Consider the following 22180-nt stretch of genomic DNA (forward strand, 5'->3'; position numbering starts at 1 on the left):
GAAATATTAAACGTGTGAAACAATAATGGGAGATCGACCCATGCAGGAGGCCGCGTTTCTACGAGAAAGATCGCCTTCGTGCGTAGCGTTCGCAGCCAGCGTTTCCCAGTAAACGTTACGGTTGCATAAGCTGCAGTTGCCGCGAAGCATGAAAAGCAGTAAGGGTCTTTGAACACTGTCGCATTCCACTCTTAAAGGCGAAGCTTAATCCCAATTTTTCACATGACAAAGCCATTATGGAACTGGTTTCCAAGAATGCACTATTCTTGGTATGTGGTACTGGTATGGTATGTGGACATGGTATGTGCATGTGGCACTGACAAACACACAAGGTAAAAAACATTGCAGCTTTAATACAAAGCATGAAAACACCAGTCTAGGAATGGAGGACAGTGAAAATGTGCCACCAAACAGAAACATGCACGACAGCTGAACACATTCCTAGCATGAAAAGATGGCCGTAGAGAAAACGGCAGTGCAGTTCAGTGGTTATCACAGTTTGCCAAGTTAATGACTAACTGAAAAGCACCACTCACCCAACAAGTTTTGTTCTCACGTGGACATGCCCTTAATTAATGCTGAAGCATTTAAGAAGGTTGCCCCTTATGAAGGACTTGTAGTTCAACGTAATGCTAAAGCATTAACATCATTCACCCCCTTATAGAGGGCATATAGACGGTGTTTTACGATATCTACATTCGCATGAATTCAGATGCTAAAATTGCTGCTTGCATATTTCTGTTTCTACTTAACATATTTAATATGTTTCACGAATGCATTCAATTTTCATCGACACGCGTCAATACTTCCATAGTTTCCGAGATCCTAGAGAACGCACCATCCATGCCACCTAATGCCGGTTTTAGATTCGAAGGTCTTGCATCGTCCTCGCCGCAGTGACAATTTGCATCACTACCACGAGGCCACGTCAAACGTGGCTCGGAACATTTGTAACAATTACAACAGTTTTCACTAGCGTCCTCTTAGTTCCTCAGAGACTACACACTACTGCTGAACAAAATGTCAGTCATCCGTCATATTCTTTCGTTTTCGAGATTCCAGAAATGCCTCTATCACCTTCACCTCCTGCTCATTTCGAATGAGGAGGTCAATTTCAGAGTCCGAAATGTCCTCATTGCCGTCGCAGTCCGCCACTTCAGCAGCATAATCGTGCGCCATTTTGGTCCTTTTTCTCCCCTTCCGGAACATTTTATAGACGACTGCAGATCGTTGCTCGCCTGTCTGCCCTGTACTGGTGCTTGCCGCACTGCTGGTGGCATCCATCACTAACGATGCCGAGTAGCGGATTATGTCTGGCACGTACATCAATACAGTGTTGGCACTCAGCTTTTTACCTTTGATCCACGGGATATGACTGGCCATTTGCACAAGTACCTGAAAGAGACCAGCGTGGCAGACAGCAGCATTATACAGGTGTAACGTAATGTCAGTAGGGTATTAACAATATCACTGGACGCCATGCTAGTACCACTTCTCCCTGACACGTGCGCTGTAAAACTGCGCGTATGAGTGGGTGACAGCAGGCAGTAATGCTATGCTAGAACTCTCTAGTAAGGCAGAGTGGGACAAATGGCATTTCTTTCTGGCTAAGCTCCTGGCTTATGTTTACTTGCACTCGTGGTTTTTGTAGGCACCAGATGTGAGAAGCTCATCTGGTCTCCTCAGTGTCGCCAGCCATGCGTGAAACAAAGCATAAAAACAAGAGAACCTATTCCTGTCACTTTGGGTATTTGTTGTGCTATGCAACCTGCGCATCGACACAAGCGTATACATCAGTTACCATCTTTGTGCTGCCAACCAGTTGATCGTGTTTAACCACCTTAATAAGCTAAGTTGTGTGGCCGAATATTTTGCACAAGTGAGAACTTCATGCAGATAGCCGCAGCAGAACCTCACTGACTGGCGGCAACATTCGCAACCGAGAACACAAAAAATGATCCAAAACCGTTGCGCTTTTTTACCGTTTCATGCGTTCCCGTAAAACACAATCTTTTGGCAACGACTATTCAGTACATCACCAAACTGCGATCGCACGATGTGTTTTCCCAGGTAAACAAGAAAGGGTGTGAGGTGCATACAATTGGGAGTAGTATGGGCACCAGGCACGGCAGCTTCCCCGCAGTACTTGCCCGCCCGTGTCACGTGAAAATGCTGGCATGTGGTGCGCACTCTGTTTCCTTTTCCGGTACCAGCAAATCTTGTCGCACGTTGCATCTATAGCTATCGCTGCCAACCCTATTGCGATAATCATTTTCATTTATCTAGCTGTTTCATGGCGGACGAGTGGGGTTTAGTGCTGTTGGAAGTGTACTGCACGCTTTTAGCATGCAACAATGCTGATGCACGGCCACTCCCTGCTGCAGGCAGCACAAAGTGGGCATCATGTTTCACTCTGGCGGCATCGTATTCCAGCATCTCCCATCAGCTCGATTTTGTTTCGGCTACCCGCTGGCGTCTTAAAACACTACAAACTAGGGAAATGACAAAGCAAACTTCAGGCTGCCTGGGCACCACTAGGTCGACGTCTCCTGCCACAACGATTCCCAGCGAGTAGGCACATCAAAACTGCTTGCCAAAATGCCCTGTCCAAGAAAACTGCCGACCCAGGCTGAATTTGAGGAGCACAAACGTAAGCTTGCTAAGGCTGCAAAAATGACTATGCATGTCGGATCATACGTTTTCCCAGTTAGCACGTTTTCTCTGGAATTTTTTTCTAAAACAGATTAACATAAGGTGTATTCTACTGTACTCAGAAGCCTTAATGCTGCAGCAAGCACATAGGTTGGCATACTCACTCAATCGCACAATCGCACATACTCGTTTCACAGGTGTGAGTGTCGGTAAGTGATAAGGGGTTTGAGTAGATGCACATATAAACATGAGTGACAGTCGGCACATGTGAGTCAAGTAGGATGGTCATTTAGCTTGGTTCATGATCCACAGATTAGGGAAAAGGCATTAAAACAATGACATATTACAATGAATCTGTGCAGAAGGAAGAGGATTGGTTGGTCAAAGAAAACAATAACTCTACAGCCTTGCCATTTAATGTAATTAAGTAATTAAGGCTATACCAAATACGCAACAATACAACGAGTGAAGTAGAGAACACGGACTACTACTTGGGGGCATCGTTCCTATCCCTAGGACTTGCCTTGTTCAGGTCAGAGAGCGTGGACATGAGCGAGCTGGTGGGCTTGCCCAAACCGTGCATGTTACAGAAGGTCGCGTACGAGACGTTTTGATGGTCGACGTCGAGCGACTTCCAGGCAATGAAGATGAGCGCAGGCCCAACGCACCGCGGCGCCCGCCCCTCGAAGAACCAGCAGCACCGGAGCGGCTCCAGCAGAGCGGTGGCACGCGACACCACCTTTGCCCTTTCGGAGGGGTCAATCGCCTGTGCCGCTTCAGGCAGCAGATCCTGCAGCCTGGCAGGCATCGTTCCTGTGCCCGTATCCTGCAAACAACCATGGGGTTTCTTCCCTTTAGTTGCAAGGCCAATAGCATGAACATGTCTCGTTCATCATTCGCTTGCATCGACGAGAGCCAACGGCATCGGCACTGACAGCCAAGGAGTTAAACTTACCCCTCCATTCTATAACTTTTTGTCCACTCAACTTCTGAGTGAGCTGGGCAGTCCTTCTCCTCGATTAACGTTGTGCCACTTCTCTTTCAGAACACTCCTCGGTGATTACCAAGCTAACTAACATTTATAACTGGGCAATCCCAAGCGTTTATTCAAATCTTCGGGAGCGCAGGGATGATAGTTGAGTGGCTCCTTATCATAATAATCATTAAACTGTGCTCTTCGATGTCAAGGGAGAGCTTTGGGTCAAGGCCCATTTTCAAAACGGGTATTTGCCCCACTGGTCAGCATTTATTAAAGTCTATGGTGACGCCATCTTTGCAACGTTTATTTGGCCACTGCTCTCATAAAATTCGGGGTCTCGAGACTGAAACTAGAGAGAAACTGATTTGGAATTCTCCCAATTGTTGTTGCACCCCCTTTAGCTTTACCTGTCATTTTCAATGCAATCAAAGCTCAATCAAGTGACATCCTGTTACAACAGTAACAAAAGGTTCGACTCGCATCGACAACCGTCCCCCCACCCTAGTATGACCATCACCCTAAACTATGCCTCTTGTCAGTATTACATAATTCATACAGCAAAACGACTCCAACACCGGCAGCTCATTAGCATCATTTAACCCTATCCATAAGATTAAAAAAAAAATAAACCAAACTTAAGAAACGAATTATTGTGAACGCCATTTTTTTCCACTCCACAAAGCAGTGCCACTCTTCCAGTTCGGAACGCTCTTGTTGGCAAAAATTACTCTCACCCATGCAGCCATTCACTATTTCACTACAACTATAGCATTTAGCATTATTATAGCATAGAACACTATAACTAAAGCAGAACCTCGGCGCCACCGAATTTTCCGTACGTATTTTCGCTGAACGAGTAAATAGACTTAGCAAGCTCAGAGATAGACGATGAGGTTACACGGCTCTATTCACTTTTATATATATATAACGGGGAGCAAGCTGCACCTTCGCTGTCACGGTGTTTATTGGCGCCTGACGAACGTTGCATTCCCGGTGCTACGCCTCGCGTATTCTATCGTGGGCAAAATCAAGAATGCGGCGGGCCTCTCTAAAGCACGTATCGGAAAACCACTTGAGCCAGGCACGCCGTGACCCCTCTCGAGCCGGCAGCGACAACCGAACCGAAATCAAACTCTGGCGGTCGACGTTACGCCACACGGTACGGCGCAAGCGGACGCACGCGTCATCGTACGTGACGCCGCACGCGTCGAAAGAGCCCGATCCTTTTGTCCGCGAATGTTTCTTTGTCCAATCTTTCAATTCCGCAGCAGTAAAGCAGCACGCTGCGCGATGAACGTCGCGGTTGTTTAACCAAAGGCCGTCTGGCTTGTCGCTAGCGATGGCAACCGCCACAATCGGTGCTTCGCAGACTTTTAGGCTTAGCACTGAAGTGGGTCGGACGCGACCCGTCGGGCTGTTGGGATCCGTTTGGAAACCGTTGGACACTGCTACTGCTGCTGTTGGATGAGGTCGTGGGTGCGGTACTTGTTGATATACTACCGCGGCCTCTAGCTAAAACGGAGCGGGTGACGCCACGCCGGTGCTCGACACCAGAGGCTGCAGTTGCATGCAGCCTGACAAGACTTTCGTTCACTTTTCGGAACAGCCCTTTCTTCGAATGCGACGTATGTACACCCGTGAGCAAAAGTATACGGACCACGGGAGCGCGTGCCAAACTGCATCGACGCGCCGTCTACCGACGCGGCGCCTGCTGTCGAGAGGGCTGCTAGAGCAGCGGTGCGCATGCGCGTCCCATCATATCTGTTGGCCTGACATGTAGCTTTGCCTGACGTCGCTGTGGTGCTCGTAGACTAAACGTCCACTGGGCATCGTTGTCGCTGCTCCGTCGCATCTGGGCCATTGTTTTACGCAGCGGCTGCGGCTGCGCTGGCACGCGCGTCCGCCGCGCTTCGCTTTCATTCTTTCTTCGGGGGAATTATCGCACGCCGCTCTGCCTTTTCTCACGCCTTTAGATGACTCGCACAAAGTGGCCTTCTGCGGCTTTGTGTTATCTCGAACTGTTGCAATGCTTGCGGCCGCAGGTAGAAGCAAGGTTTTGCAATCGGTGTCCGCCGTCGCGTTAAGAAGTAGAACTGAGCCGCAGGGGCTACTATGCTCCGCCAGCAGCAGGATGCTAAAAGGAGAAATTAGCGGCACCGTACTGCCTTTATTTCTTCAAACCCTTCAACAAGGCTTGAACAAGAAATGCACGCGAGGGTGCCACTAAAGAGAGCAGCGACAACGCTGACACATGCGCGAGAATATAAAATCAGGTGCAGCTGTGCGGTGCACGTTGCCGTGAAGTTCCAATTACGGTTGCCTCCTTGCGAATCGGGTCGAGGTTACGGACCTGAATCACTGGTCGGGATCTCCTCATGGCGTCGCGTTACGAGCGGATACCACGGCATCTTCGAGGCGTCATCGCCGCCTATGGAAAATTGACAGCGTAGTGAAATCATGTATACAGTTGTGAAAATTATAATCTACGAAAATAACAGCAACACATTGGCTCGTCCTAAGTGCCCTCAAGACCGCAGTCTGTCGATGGTCACCCCGACCAGTGATTCAGGTCCGTAACCTCGACCCGATTCGCAAGGAGGCAACCGTAATTGGAACTTCACGGCAGCGTGCACCGCACAGCTGCACCTGATTTTATATTCTCGCGCATGTGTCAGCGTTGTCGCTGCTGTCTGTCGTGGCACCCTCGCGTGCATTTCTTGTTCAAGCCTTGTTGAAGGGTTTGAAGAAATAAAGGCAGTATGGTGCCGCTAATTTCTCCTTTTAGCACCCTGCTGCTTGCGGAGCATAGTAGCCCCTGCAGCTCAGTTCTACTTATTAACGCGACGGCGGACACCGATTGCAAAACCTTGCTTCTACCTGCGGCAGCAAGCATTGGAACAGTTCGAGATAACACAAAGCCGCAGAAGGCAACTTTGTGCGAGTCATCTAAAGGCGTCAGAGGAGGCAGTGCGGCGTGCGATAATTCCCCCAAAGAAAGAACGAAAGCGAAGCGCGGCGGACGCGCGTGTCAGCCGCAGCCGCTGCGTAAAACAATGGCCAAAATGGGACGGAGCAGCGACAACGATGCCCAGTGGACGTTTAGTCTACGAGCACCACAGCGACGTCAGGCAAAGCTACATGTCAGGCCAGCAGATATGATGGGACGCGCATGCGCACCGCTGCTCTAGCGGCCCTCTCGACAGCAGGCGCCGCGTCGGTAGACGGCGCGTCGATGCAGTTTGGCACGCGCTCCCGTGGTCCGTATACTTTTGCTCACGGGTGTACGTAGGCGAGATGGCTCGTGAAAGTACTGTCGCTGCCGGTCGTTACATTGGCGAGTTCGTTAAGCACACGTGTTCTGGCATGCTTTACTGTTTGTGCAATGCGGTACTGTTGCAAGTATAGTTACGGCGAATAATCGAAAACTGCGTAGTCGAGCTGTGCATATGCATGTATGGATACAGTTGTATCCTAGGATCCTGTATCCTAAGCTCCTAGGAGCTTCGAAGCAGGCTTCAACGGTCAACACATGCATCTCTCTGCTGAACTGGCAAACTGGAATCCTGCATCCTCGCCCCTGGTTCGCCGCTCCTATGAAAAACGCGCAATCGCCCCCGACCGGCAGCGTTCCGCAACTGCCCACAGGCGGGAGCAGAAGCGCCATACTAGCGCTGGATTGGAAGTAGCTTGCTTCTCCATAAACGAAGGCAACCGCATCTTGTTCTCCTAAGAACCAGACAACTAACTGTGCCAAGTATTCCACAAAACCATCCGGACCATCAAATGCGATATCTCCGCAAGATTTTCAGTAAGAAAAATTGCAGTGGTAAGGCGCGCAAAATTAGTTTTCTACGATTTCGAGAAAAAAAAAAAAACGCACGCCCTTGTAAAGCGGCCGCGAGCTGCATAAACGATAAATAAAAATATCAGGGGTCTTACAAAAACTGCGCAAAAATAAAGGGGGGGGGGCGGCGCCAAACTTACGCAATTGAGTCACGAAAAGCAGCACCTTTCGATCATGCACGCCAAATGATTGCTAGCGTCTTTGCGTCGTACGCACAGAGTTTTGTCGAGTAACCCATGCATGACGCGGCGTTCTCCTCGCGTTCAGTCTAAAGGGCTTTAGTTCGACGTCCAATCGAAGAGACGCAAGCAACGGGCAGTTACGCGAGCGGGCCATGGACAATCTACCATCTCCGTTTCAGACATCAGCTAGGTGCAACGGTGTTGGGGGTAGCGCGATTTTTTTTTTTTTTTTAGACCCTTAGAAACAAACCGTAGTATACACACATCTAATGCGTTGTTTTAGATCAATTTGCTGCGTTTCTCTTTTCGGTACGTTTGTTTTCTTTTCCAGCCCGTTGCGGCAGCCTCACTTGCACGCTCGCGCGAGCAAACGCCGTCGGCGTGCAGCCAAGCACGAATGGAACGCGCGGAGTGATACATTTTCGTCACCGAACTTCTTGCATAGCTTATTACGCAGCGTTGCACCGGATGTCTGCTAATGCCGGGTGCTGAGCGGTGTTCGCTAACTGGTAGCAGAAAATAGTACCCTCTTCATTTCTCTGAACCACTACGTGCTACATATACATGCCTGATGTATAAAACGGATTACAGTTAAGCGGGCTGAGTGTCTTCTTTTCGCGCGTCGCTTTGGCTTTCAGCTCGGCGCCGTTTCGAACGCTCGCAAATATAACTGCGCGTTTGCCCGGAGAGCTATTCCGGACATTGGCGAACTACGTCGTACTGTGAAATGCCGTAAAGGCAAACGATTTGCCCCCTCAGCAAAAAATTACGTGCAACACGGCGCCTAACGACGAGTGGTATCCACCTGCACACTCCAGACGGCGGTGCTTTAGAGAAGGGAGAGAACAAGTCTTAAACGCAACAAGATCGGCCCGATGAAAATTCTAGAGCCTTGATCACTACCTCTGTTGGCCTTGATGACTACCTTTGTTGTTTAAACGAGGTGCACAATCTCGCCAGCACCCGTATGAGCGGTGAGAGCCCATGGAGGTAAAAACGCGATTGAAGCCGAACCTGTCGGCCCAACACGTGATCGCGCGTCAAAGTGCGCGGTTGGTTTTAGTGTTCCCGTTCTGCAGACAGAGCCACAGCAGATCAGCCTAACAAGCACGCACCGAATAAAAACTACTGGCACAGCTACTGGGAACCAAACGTGTCGGGAAATATTTATTCGTGCTCCGTCATCTCGACGCAAGAGGTCACGTGATAAGCCGCTCCGACGAAGCCTATTTGAATGCATGTAAAACGCAGAAAAGTTTTTCCGAGATAACCCCTGGACCGATCTTCATGAAATTTGTTACACTTGAGAGAGAAAGTTAAATTCTGGCGACTATTGGAAGCGGAATTTCGATATAGGACCTGAATTTTGTTACTAAAAATTTCAAAAATTCGAAATCTCGAAAAAAAGATAGACGAACCAAGTTTACAATAGCTCTGCATAAAGAACAGATATCGCGGTTCTGTAAGCGACATCCATTAGATCAATCAATATGTCAATTATATCTTACGTGAATTTGTTACGTTGTATACAAGGGTTCTGCGTAAACTGTACTTCCCTATTGCTAAATCGTTTGGGATTCATGTTTAACATGTCACTGTGTTCACCACAGTGACAGTTAAGCGATAGGAGATGACGTGAATGGTACGCATCCTCACCTCGGTGACCGTGCGAATGGCCTGGAACAGGTTTGGGCCTGTACACTGGGCCATCTGAGCCAAGGCGGGAAGCGATATGGTTCGGCCATTCTCCCGCAGCACCTGTGATGCACCGAGCACAGTTATGAAACATGCCACGAGCAAAATCACCTGAAAGGCCAACAATCGTGCACAATAACATGTTTACAGTAGTATTCAAGGAGCACTAAGACAACATTCTTTACTTTTTTTTAATTAACTGAAAGTTCCAAACCTAGAAACCCTACCAAAATATTGGCAAGCATTCTCTAAATAAGTTACTGTAACACTTGTTTCTATGAGCCAATTCTGGTGTCAGCACCCAGGAGATGGATTTGTCATGACTCCATTACACACCGACTTGCCCTGTTCCTTAAATCACTGCGGCTGCCACACATAAGAAGTCGCAAGAAGAAACGTGTGTGACACTTTTCTTTTATATTTTTATGAGCAACGGCATTACGCATAGCCCTCTTACAACGTCAGCAATTTTTTTTTTTCCTTTTTGTGGCAATAATGTTGACCTGCACCAGGTCCAGCATTTCGAGACGTGGGCCGGTACAACGTATAACACTATTCCGATCTGTTTTTATTCCAAATCGGCCATTAGCTCTCAGTGATAGGTCCAGCCCACATGGGCAAGTGCCAGGCCTGTATGGGCAGAGCCCGAGCAATCTTGACCTATTTCGGAGGGCAAATGGCCGATTTGGACTAAAAACAGATTGGAATAGTCTTACGTTAAACCGGCTCAAATTCATATTAAAATTTAGGTAGTCACTATGCTGAGCAAGCCTGTGATGATAGTGTAGTTGCATAAAGTGACAGGCCCTAGCCTAAACCCTCAATGTGGGCCCCATGACACGATAGTGCAGTTGCAAAAACCAGGCTTGTCAGCGAACGGCGTCTGCCGACACCTACACACCTAAAATGTGCAAACAGCAACAATTGAAAAAAAGAAAAGGAGAAAGGCTACCTAAAAGAGCAATAATTTAAAAAAAAGAAAGAAAGCAATATTTCAAGAAAAAATACAGCTTGAACAGAGGATCTAGAAGTCACAAATGCAGGTGTTTTCCTACGGCTCCATGAATTAGGAATGGGAAGAGAGAGGCACTATTACAGAGGTTCTGTATTGACAGCTGTTGCTCTATCATTATGACATAGCCCAAATAGGGAGGGGCCCCCCTCGCTAAACCTTACATGTTTCCCAACCTTTATGCAGTAGAATCTCAGTAAACAGAAATCACCTAAACGGAACTGCCCCTTAAACCAAACAACAGACTCTTAATTCATTGATTTTGTATTTGGGTAGTGAAAAAGAGAACTGTCCCTAATTGGAATAAAATTTCCGCAACTCCCTATAAATGGTACCACAGAATCAAGCTCTAAAGGATTTCGTAAATAGGTAGGATCTGAAATATATTTATTCCAACACCTGTATTCAATCCACAAAGCCATCCTTAAGAAGCGATGGCAAAGACTCAAGGAGGCAGGAATATGAATAACCTTTAATGCGTAGCGTGTTTACACAGCTTGAAAGCTTCATGGCATCACCACTCACTCCATATTTTGGATGCCTTACGGCACGCTGTTTGATAATTTGGACACTTGCTACATGATCGCATGTTGCTCTGCCACTAACTGAAGCAGGAATGTGTTGCTGTGACACCTCCTTGAAATTAAACCTAGCAAAGCCTAGTCAAATCAAGTAGTTGTTGACACTAACCAAATCACTAAACCAACTAGTTGCTTCCTTCAGTTCTTTACACCTAACATATTATTAACTGTATTAAGAAGGTGAATAACATATAGTGCTGAACCTCTGCACATCTTTCTCAGTAAGTGATACTCCTGCTATTTGGGACATATTTCTTTTATCTCTTGAGGTTCCCCCCCCCCCATATCACAACATTCTACCGTACTTGCGCTTACCAAGTGCCTTCCTTTTATGTGTAAAAGCATGTGGTAGCGTTTCTAAAATTTATGAAAATAGGGCTCAGTACTTTTTTTTATTGCTGTAGGAGCTGTTCACGCATTCCACCTCGAGCGCAATGTGACTGATGCAGCTCAGCATCCCAGCTGCAACATTTTGCTGGACAAGGTCAAACACCACAGCTCCCGGGCACTGCATTTCGCCGTCATAAGCAAACATTACAACAAATTATCTAGGACCCTCAGACGTTTGCCAGTACTTCATTTTTACAAGGTTTGGAGATCTCGGAACGTCACCAGTACTCCTGTTACTACTAATTCAAACACGGCACAGGACAACATTGCAGGCTGTCTTCCTGTCGACGGTACCTGATAGCAGCTGGCGGCCGCAAGGGCCATCTGGTGGCTGAACGGCTGCTTAATGAACCTCTTGTTGAAGATGTCGCAAGCCTGTTGCACCATCACCGAATCCATGTTCACTTTCGTGGCCATCTGCTTGATCCAATCATTGCAGAGGCGCCGGTTTCCGGTCAGTCCTTCCCTCAGCAGGCACTGAAACCGTGCTCCCCTCTCGCCTCTGGCGCGGCAGAGAGTCAAGGTGTTTCTGCTCGTCGAGGACACAAAGCAGAGGCCGTCGTCGCCGCCCGAGAACCCCGTCGCACGCAACGGAGCAGCATCCAAAACAGCTCCGCAGGCGGTGCACACCCGTGAAAACTGCAGAACAATTCATATATCATCATCAACTTCCCAGATACGAAGATAGCTCAAGGACATATGCACTTTTGTAGTCGATTCTTATTACGTACGTGGGAACCTGTAAACTTCAGAATTTATAAACACCCCGTGGACACAACACACACACAAAAAAAGGTACAGCACATTTTTTCTTTAGGTTAGCCTGAGCACACAAATTTTGTGAGGTACAAAATTACAATGACATACCTTTAGATGCACTACACAAAGCAACAGCAAACTTGAAAGAGCACGAACTGACAAGCAGCACATTATTTTTAACAGTGACTTTTTTAGCTACCACGTTGTTGCCAACTTCGTCTGCTTCAGGAACTTGTCTGAATAAACAAATGTGACGAATCTTTTCAAATTTAATTTCTTTTTCCATTCGTAATGTTGCAGAACAAGCCTGAATTTGTAAGCTTTACACACAATTTGAGAGGTTTGGCAGGTGTCTTATCATGAACTAGTACACTAGGAACCTGAAAAACCCAGTTCTTTGTTGAAATACCCTATTTAGATGCTAAATGTAACATCTCCTGGAGAAGTATCTCCACGAGAGTAAAATCTTTAAAATCTTCAGACTGCAAGAAAACACACACTTCATGACTAGCAAAGCCTAGTCAAATCAAGTAGTCATTGACACTAACCAAATCACTAAACCAACTAGCTGCTTCCTTCAGTTCTTTACACCTAACATATTACTAACAGTATTAAGAAGGTGAATAACATATAGTGCTGAACACCCCCCCCCCCCCCCCCCCCACAAGTACCCCCAAAAAAAGGACCTCCTCTTTGACACAAGTGCCTGTGTCAAAGAGGGGTCCTTTCTTTGGTCTTTCCGTGTGTGCACGCGAGCATGTTCTCTTGCACTCTGAAGTTGTTACCAAGATAGATTATCAAACATTTCAGTTACAATTCCTAGGTTATCTCCATGAAAGCAACTGCACCATCGTGCACCTTGTCAAAAACGCCACATTTAATGGCACAGAAATTAAGGTGCAGCATCGCTTGACAGGTTGACATGTTGATGCTGTGTCCTAGACTATCATGTAAACTCACCGCATTCAAAACGCTTTTCCCGAGTTCTATTCCCAACTCTTGATTCAAACAAAGGAGAAGGTCAGGAAGATGGAGGCTTGAAGCAATTACGAGTGGTAGAACAAGGAAGATCACTGAAGCCAATGTTTTAACAAGGGGTCTTGTCTTCTTCAGGGCAGAAGACTTGTCGAAACGTTGGCGTTAGCGACGTTCCTTGTTCTACCACAATCTGTCTTGTCTCCAACAACACAGTGGTCTAGATCAAATTGCAGTCAACTACACCGAGACTAAAATGTTGACAGACACATCAGAAGAAAAAAAATGTCCCAAAATGTCATTACAAACAGCGAGCCAGGCTTCTACGAAACAGGCAGCAGAATGACTGACTCGGGACAGCAAAATCGTGAAGAATGTCACTTACTCCATCGCCGCTTTCTTCGGTCACAGCAGAGGCGCCGCACGAAGGACATACGTCAGAAGACATTCGGATATCTTGGAGTGTTCTACGCTCGCTTTCTGATGCAGAGCAAAAGACGGAATTTTACAAAACGAGCAACAACGCCAGCAGTCGTCCCGAAAACAGATCACCGCGTTTCGCATGCGACTGATGCGACCGCACTGACTGGACCAGCCGTTCCCATGGTGATGATGATGATGATCAGCTGGTTGTCGGATGCGACGCCGGCTTGAAAAAAAAAAAAAATTGATGAAGTATCGCGTCCAAAGATTCCACCCCATTCATCACCGTGAAATTGCCCAGACATATCACATAGATTTCACAATGTGCGTCCATAGAATAAAGAACCAACGCCGGGAAAATCGCTCTTGCTCGCTCACATTTGGACGCGGGAATTTCAAAAGAAGCATAGAACCATTTCGATTACTGAACACTCGGTTAACACAGTGCACGTTGCCCCATTAAAAAAAAAAAAAAAAAAAAAAAAAAAAAGAAAGCTGTTCCAGGAGGGTCTTCCATACTCGTGGCCATTTATTTTCTAAAATTTAATAGTGACTCTTACTTTGCCTTGTACTGGCCCATATGTCGTGTTGATGGGAGTCGAAGCGTTCATTGTTGCGGGATCCTATGACGTACGGAATCATTTTGCCATAAAAGAAAATTTGGTCTGTGCGGCCATATAGGAAAATCAGTTATCACGTATGGCGTAACAATTTACGGAGCGCCAGCTCCTTACAAACAATAGTACTTTACGCGGAATATCACCTCATCACGGATATGGGGCGCCGTGCCATATATGTTAAGCAAAAGCGCATATAAAATGTAAACCACTTTCAAATTATTGATGTTCGAGTTGTGCGAGCTAAACGTCAGTATATCACGCTTAGAAGTCTGTAAAGTCATGGGCTTGATTTACTCTGTGGCATGCATCCCCTTATTTCTGAGCTGTGCTATTAGTTTTCAACATTGTCTCTAATGTTCATTCTCGTAACGAGATAGTCAGATCTCTTGAAGGACTGCTTCTGTTTTGTTTTTATTTAATTATTAACTAGCTGTCCCGACAGTCAAGCGAATAATTAATTTCGTTACCCGATTCAAAAACGCGCGCACTATAAAAGATTGTGCTCGGCTTCGGACGTGGAAAAAAAGAAAAAGAAAATAAGACAATTGAAGTCGCCTAAACCTAATACCTGAAAGAAGGCTGCAGACAGAGAAGAGAACCAAAGAGTTGTCTTGAGAGTTGTAGAGTTCTTTTGTCTTGTGTCCGTGTCTGTACGCCTTAACTTCTTTCACGAGGAACCCACAGCAACCAGCTCAACTTTTTGTAGTTCTGGACCTAATATCTGCCGGTATTACCGCTGACGCGTCCATTTCTTTTTTCTGAGTCGAGCACCGGGCGTCAAAGACAAGAGTGACGAACGTTCCCCAGCGTTTCCAAGAGAAGTCAGGGACACGGTTATTGTGCGTGACCTTGAACCGCCGCACTTGGTTGACTGGCGGGCGCCCCAGCTTATTTTTTGTTTCTTTATTATACCACGTGACCTTCACCTCCGCTTTCGGTTCACTTCCGAGGCCGCCCTGTACTTGGTACCCGTGTTAAAAGCGTCGGTTGAAAGGGGGGAAAGGAGGGGGAGTGCTGTAATTAATTATTCGTGGCGTTCTAAGCTTCGTACCGTAATTGTGGAGTCGAGTTACCCGAAAACGAGAAAAAGAGGAGGGAAATAAGAAAAAAAAAGCTCTCGCAGAACCTATCTCGCGTGGAACGTCGACGATAATTCGAGAACAATGGCAGCCATCTTTTTTTTTTTAATGCGAAAAAATGTCTATGCCTAACCAACGAGAATTATGTCCGTCACGTAAGAAGGATGCAATGACTGATACACCAATAGACAAGCAAAAAATGCAGTGGCTCATAACCACGAAAGGCAGAGGCTGCAAATAAGCGCCCAACAAAGTGAAGCGAACAGTGCATACTAGTGCTTGTAAATATCCGTCAAACCGGCTATCCGGTTTAACTGGAGGAAGATGAAAAACCGGTTATACGGATTTCAGGAAACTGGTATTCACCATATCCGATTTAAATAACCAGTTAGCCGGATATACGAATATGGACACGAATACTTGGTGCAATCGTTGTCCGGAAACCCGCAAGGTCGAGAGAAGTAAGTTTCCTTTGTAGCAATTTGCTGCGTTTGGGTGGATGTCTCATTTTCCCTTTATTAATTAACGAATATTTGGTGTTTAAAAAAGCAAACGTAAGGAGCTTAACCAGAGCAGATATCGGGTTTCCAAGAGCAGTTGCAGATATAGCGGTTAAAGTAAGAATGCAAGAAATGAAAAGAGGTAATTTCAGCACAAGTACAGAAGAACAAATATCCGTCTGTGAGAATATCCGGATACTATTAACCGAATAGTACGTCGATCACTCCGGTTATCTGGTTTTCAAATCCGAATAACTGTTGAATCGAATAACCGGATAACCAGTTTTTTTTGCAAAACCGGTTTTTACAGCGAAGCTGCATACCTCTACCATCCGATGAAATTTTCGTGTCGTTGTAGTAAGCAAAAAAAAACTACCCGTACGTGGGCCGATCCCGGAAATAGTGCAACGCCGGCCCCACCCGCGGCCGAGGTGAAGCAGGCGTACAGGTTCAGGTCAGTAGAGGTCAGTATAGAATTATTCCGCTTCATTTACTATATCTTCGAGATTGCTGGTGATATTACCCTGCTTATCTTTCAGTGAATACATCTTGGTTTGTCCTATGCCAAGTTTCTTTCTCACTGATTTCAGGCTGCGTACATTTTTTACGGCTTCAGTCTATCTCATGTTATAGTTTCGAATATCACTTACTTTCGCCTCATTGATCAGTTTTGACAGTTCCACGAGTTCTATCTTATCTCCTCTTGAGTTGGACGCTTTCACTCTTTCGTTTCTTTATTAGGTCATTTGTTACGTGGTAGAGCTTGCCTACTGGTTGCCTTGGTGCCTTGCCTCCGACTTCAATTGCTGCCTCTGAAGCCAGCCTAGTTACGGTTTCATTCATTACCTCAATGTCATCTTCATTTCTCTGTTTTAAGGCTGCATATTTGTTTGCAAGTACCAGCCTGAATTCGTCTGCTTTTTCCGTTACTGCCTCTAGGTTAACCTGTTTCTTTTTGTCCAAGTTTGCTCTTTTTCTCTTCAAACTGAGGTGAATCCTAGCCCTCACTAACCTATGATCACTGCACTTTACCCTACCTATGACTTCTGCATCCTGCACTATGCTGGGATCAGCAGAAAATATGAAGTGAATTTCATTTCTTGTTTCACCATTAGGGCTTTTCCAGGTCCACTTTCTGTTGCTACGCTTCCTGAAAAAGGTGTTTATTATTCGAAGCTTATTCTTTTCTGCGAATTCTGTCAGCATCTCTCCTAGAATCGATGCCTAGAATCGTTCCTACAATCGATGCCGTGGTTGCCAATTGCTCGTTCACCAGCCTGCTTTTTCCCCACTTTTGCATTGAAGTCGGCCATTACTACCGTATACTGAGTTTGCACTTTTCTCATCGCTAATTCAACATCTTCATCAAACTGATCTACTTCCTCATCATCGTGATTCAATGTTGGAGCGTAGGCTTGTACTCAGTGGCGTAGCAACAGGGGGGGCCGGGGGGCCGTGGGCCCCGGGTGCAAGGGGCCAGTGAGGGGGGGGGGGGGTGTCATATGCGTCTGAAGACACCCCTCTTTCCGCCGGCTACTTCCGGGGAGGGGGGTGACAGAAGACCTATGGGCCCCGGGTGCCAGACGACCTAGCTACGCCACTGCTTGTACTACCTTTAATCCATGCCTCTTATAAAGTTTGATTACGACTACAGCTACCCTCTAATTAATGCTGTAGAATTCATCAATGTTGCCCGCTATGTTCTTATGGATTAGAAATCCTACCCCGTATTGCTTCTTATCTGGGAGACCTCTATAGCAGAGGACATGTCCGTTATTCAGCAGTGTATAAGCCTCACCAGTTCTTCTAATCTCGCTGAGGCCAATGATATCCCAAACAATATCTGATATCTGATGTGTGCTGAAGAAAGCAAATGCGGCAATTTACAAGTTTCGTACACTATAAAGATATCAAATAAGGTATAAATAATCGTATTTTGAGTCAGTGGCGATGTCACTCTCTTTTCCCACCCATCTAGGTCTTTGACCTTTGAACTATCGAACGATTCCGCCTCTCCAAGCCCGACTCACACGGTCGTTCGGACGGGTGTGCTATATATCGCTTCGAAGACGATAACGAATGAGTCACGTGAGAATGCGACTAAATAAGATAGGCCTAACTGACAAGTCGACAAAAGGTCCACAAGAAAACTATCATCCATCAGTTGGTAAAGAAAGACCACCGATTAAAAAAAAAAAAAAAAGACGCTTTAGGAAAAGCTGCACCCGTCTGGATACGGCAGGGTGAAAACAGGTAGGCATATAAGCTAAGGCAACATCACATGTCAAGAAATATTCTCTCTCTCTCTCTCTCTCTCTCTCTCTCTCTCTCTCTCTCTCTCTCTCTCTCTCTCTCTCTCTCTCTCTCTCTTCTCTCTCTCTCTCTCTCTATATATATATATATATATATACGCTAAAGAAAGCAAATCCGGCAACTATAAGACGCACTGCAAAACATAAAAATAATAAGACGGGACACGGGGGGGCTATCTGGACAAAGAGAGCCGTACTCGTTGCTAATCGGCGCGGTCCGCACTATCTCTCTCTCTCTATCAATTAAGGAAACCGACAATTCACTGATCGCGGTATTCGCCCATATATCTCGGTATTCTCAGCTCACGTGACACAAAGCTGGGCCGGGTATCCTCCAGGCTATATATACATCTGGCACACGCCGAGCGCACGCCCTCAGTCCTGTGAAACGATCGTATATGCAGCGCTTGTAAAGAGCTGCCCTTTAGGACCGCGCCAGTAGCCGCTGGTGATGGGGCCTAAAAGGAAACCGGTGCGCAAGCTCCCAGCAGACGTGGAACGGTAAGCAAGCTTCTGATCCTCAAGCGATGCGCCAACAAGTGCGAACTAAGTGGAGACGAAACGATCTACGTAGTCGTGCGTTCTATATAGCGTTATTACAAGCAGAGCTTACGGACTTCAACTTCCGAATTTCGCGCATCTGCATGCTCCCGGCGGAATTGCTCTACGAAACAGCAGACGCTCCCTGTGTGTCCTCCACCCAAGTCTACGATGACGTCCTGTAGAATCTATAATAATGGCTCTGATAGCAGCTTCCGCTGGGCGTATTAAACGTGTTGACACGGGAGTCGAAACGTGCGGAATTTCACGACGCATACGGAATCATTTTACCGTGAATAATTTTGTTTCGTGAGCCCTTGTACAGAGGCGACAAAATCAAACGACTCCGACATTGAGAAAAGCGTCGCCTACTCCGTACCTCCGTATAGTACTAACAGCGCGAGCAGACGACGATGACGGCAAAGGAACGAGACAGTGTATCCTGCTTGCGTCGTCTGCTTGCGTCGTCGTCTGCTTGCGTCGTCTGACGAAGTCATCGGAACCGTGAATAGACTTCATTACCAGCGGCTCTTCATTAAAAGGGGGCGCGTTCTAAAGCACATAGAGTGACGGGCACGTGCTCTCCGACAGACAGTTTGTTTTATTGTAAAATTTCGGCTATTCGCGTAGACGCACACAAAACGCGGGTTCACTGCACTCAGGACGTTCCGCGGCGAACATTTTTGGCGCTCGGCTTTGAAGACAAGACGTCGATGAAGGCAATCGGCTTGCGCCGAACTTCAACCTATTGGCCTTTTAGACAAGACGCGTGCCGATTCAGGTGTTCCCGCGGCTTTCCGTCAACAACGCTGATTTCATTCGTTTGGCGGGAAGAGGTTGAATACTTAGCGGCTGGACTTTGTTCAGTGCGAACGTGGGTGTGACGTCACGAACTCGCCGAGGCGACCGAACGTCGATGCGATCGAGTTCGATATGAACCCGCCAGCGAAGGGATGGGCCGTCTAGATCGCCCAGCTCGTATGTCTGGCGATATGCATGTAAACGCATGCAAGTCGGAACTCGACCCGCTCGCGTGTAATCGGGGTTAAACGGGGCTCGTTCTCTTCTGCCGCCAAGCACAGGGTCTCGGGTTCGAAAACCTGTGCTCGAAAGTTCTGTGCTGAGTTCGAAAGCAGTCTGCCAAAGCGTTCCAGTTGATGAAATACGCGTCACCCTTATCCAATCATGCTTCGGCTCTTCTCGTGAACGGGAGCAGAGAGAGTCGATATTTTATCCACAGATTTACAACAATCGCGCACGTGGCACAAACGAACGCATGGAAAACCTGTCGTTTCGTCGAGGTGCACGTGGGTGACAGTAGCTAAACGATAACTCAGTCACGGCGAATACGTGGACGATGCTGCGAGAATGTCCGTATACTCATCTGGGGGAGCGGACAGACCGGTCCACATTGTATAGTGTACTTGTGTTTCTTTTTCTTTGATTCTTATTTCGCCACATTATATATATATATATATATATATATATATATATATATATATATATATATATATATATATATATATATATATATATATATATATATATATATATATATATATATATATATATATATATCATAGAAGCCAACCAACACTGACCCTAAGGACTACATAGGGGAAACTACTTGTGCGAAATGCGGAGGTTGTGGGATCGTTCCCCACCTGCAGCAAGTTGTTTTTTCATCCACTTTTATTTCCATTAACTTATCGTTTCTTTATTTCATTTATTAAGCACAAGTCGTTTCCCCTATGTTGACCTTGGTGTCATTGTTTGTTGGCTTCTGTGATATGACTAATAAAAATCGGGCCCCTCGGTTAACCCACTTTCTTCTCTTATATATATATATATATATATATATATATATATATATATATATATATATATATATATATATATATATATATATATATATATATATATATATATATAGGGGTTTTCTTCAAAGTTCAGCACGCAGGACCCGACGTAAAATACGCAGGAAAGAGACGACGAACTTTTTGGGAGACTTCTTTTACTTAACGTTTTCGGCTGGTGGACCAGCCTTCGTCAGAGTACAGTCGTCAGAGTCACTGTACTCTGACGAAGGCTGGTCCACCAGCCGAAAACGTTAAGTAAAAGAAGTCTCCCAAAAAGTTCGTCGTCTCTTTCCTGCGTATATATATACATATATATATATATATATATATATATATATATATATATATATATATATATATATATATATATATATATATATATATATATATATATACTCTTTCTTTCTACATTGCTTTCCCTAGTTCTTTTTCTTTCGCGATCAGTTCCTAGTACCCCTCGGATGATGTTAGTTACTAGGTTAGACTACGAAAAAAAAAAAAAAAATATGGAACAGGACAGCGAGCTGGAATGCAGCTGACAAGCATTATTCGGAGAAACATGCCAAGAAGCCACCGTTTGCCTCTTGGAATGTTTTTTCTGAATAAAGCTTGTTCGTTGAAGGCTAGCGCTCTGTCATGTCCCACCCGTCTTTCCCGAGTCTTGTTCACTTAGCCCTACAGCCCTGCCTTGTCTCTTTCCTTCTTTTTTATTTTTTTTCTCTTTTCAACGAAGCCTTCTTTGCCTCTTTCTTCGAACACGCGCCGTCTGGCACAAGCGTCCGAGGGGATGGATGGAGTGTTTACATGAGAGATACGACGGCGGCAGACACTTTGAACCGCATCGAATGTGCATAATGCCCTCTGGAACTCGCTAACCATCGCCATTTTGACAACTGGAATCATACGTGACCCACCCAAAAAGCTATGGAATTGCAGAAATTGGAGAAAGTTCAGTGCTCGGCTTTCTACGAACGTGCAAGCTCAGAGGAAAACCCGCCGTGGTTGCTCAGTGGCTATGGTGTTGGGCTGCTAAGCACGAGGTCGCGGGATCGAATCCCGGCAACGGCGGCCGCATTTCGATGGGGGCGAAATGCGAAAACACCCGTGGTACTTAGATTTAGGTGCTCGTTAAAGAACCCCAGGTTGTCGAAATTTCCGGAGCCCTCCACTGCGGCGTGCCTCATAATCAGAAAGTGGTTTTGGCACGTAAAGCCCCATAATTAAATTAAGCTCAGAGGAAAGCTGGAGATAGGTGTTTTATAGATAGGTGTTATATAGTGTTATATATTATAAATAGTGTTTTAGAGAGGAGTGGCAGAGGAGGCCCAGAATGCGTAGAACCGACGCAGTCGCGAAACAAGTAACAGCCTTGCCAGTTTTCGATCGCATTTCCCATACAAGGAAGGAAGGGCCGGGGGGGGGGGGGGTAGGAATGCCAGAAAGGGACGCGACAATGCAAGGAAGCAGCGGTTGTGGGCAAGCGGGGTAAATGTAAGTTCAAAGCTCGGTGCGGTATGTTCCTGCTATTTCTGAAAAATAAAAACCATGCATATTAGTCGAGCGGACAACTTGCGCAGGCCATGCGGAAGCAGAGCCGCATTAAAGCGCAACGTAGGGTTTTCAAATCAACACTCGCCGGGGTAGCTTTGCGACTACGACGTTGCTAGAGGTCGCGGTTTGACCCCGACCGCGGCAGGCGCATTTCCACGGGAGCGAAAGACAAAGAACGCCAGTACACTTGGATTTAGGTGCACACTAAGTGAACAGCGTGGTGTCAA

The 22180-nt window shown here is 46.3% G+C and overlaps 1 protein-coding gene across 1 annotated transcript; it reads right to left on the minus strand.

Annotated features, from left to right (window-relative positions):
• Positions 1-333: 333 nt before the first annotated feature.
• Positions 334-13683, minus strand: LOC142589845 (transcription factor IIIB 50 kDa subunit-like). The gene is made up of 5 exons (XM_075701466.1): positions 13455-13683; positions 11630-11974; positions 9314-9415; positions 3176-3478; positions 334-1395 (listed from the first exon to the last, which is right to left on the minus strand). Exons 1-5 carry the CDS (start codon positions 13515-13517, stop codon positions 1024-1026), a joined length of 1185 nt encoding a protein of 394 aa, XP_075557581.1. The 5' UTR covers positions 13518-13683; the 3' UTR covers positions 334-1023.
• Between the last annotated feature and the right edge of the window lie 8497 nt (positions 13684-22180).

The sequence above is a fragment of the Dermacentor variabilis genome, chromosome 8 (genome assembly GCF_050947875.1).
Source record: "Dermacentor variabilis isolate Ectoservices chromosome 8, ASM5094787v1, whole genome shotgun sequence".
Classification (NCBI taxonomy): domain Eukaryota; kingdom Metazoa; phylum Arthropoda; class Arachnida; order Ixodida; family Ixodidae; genus Dermacentor; species Dermacentor variabilis.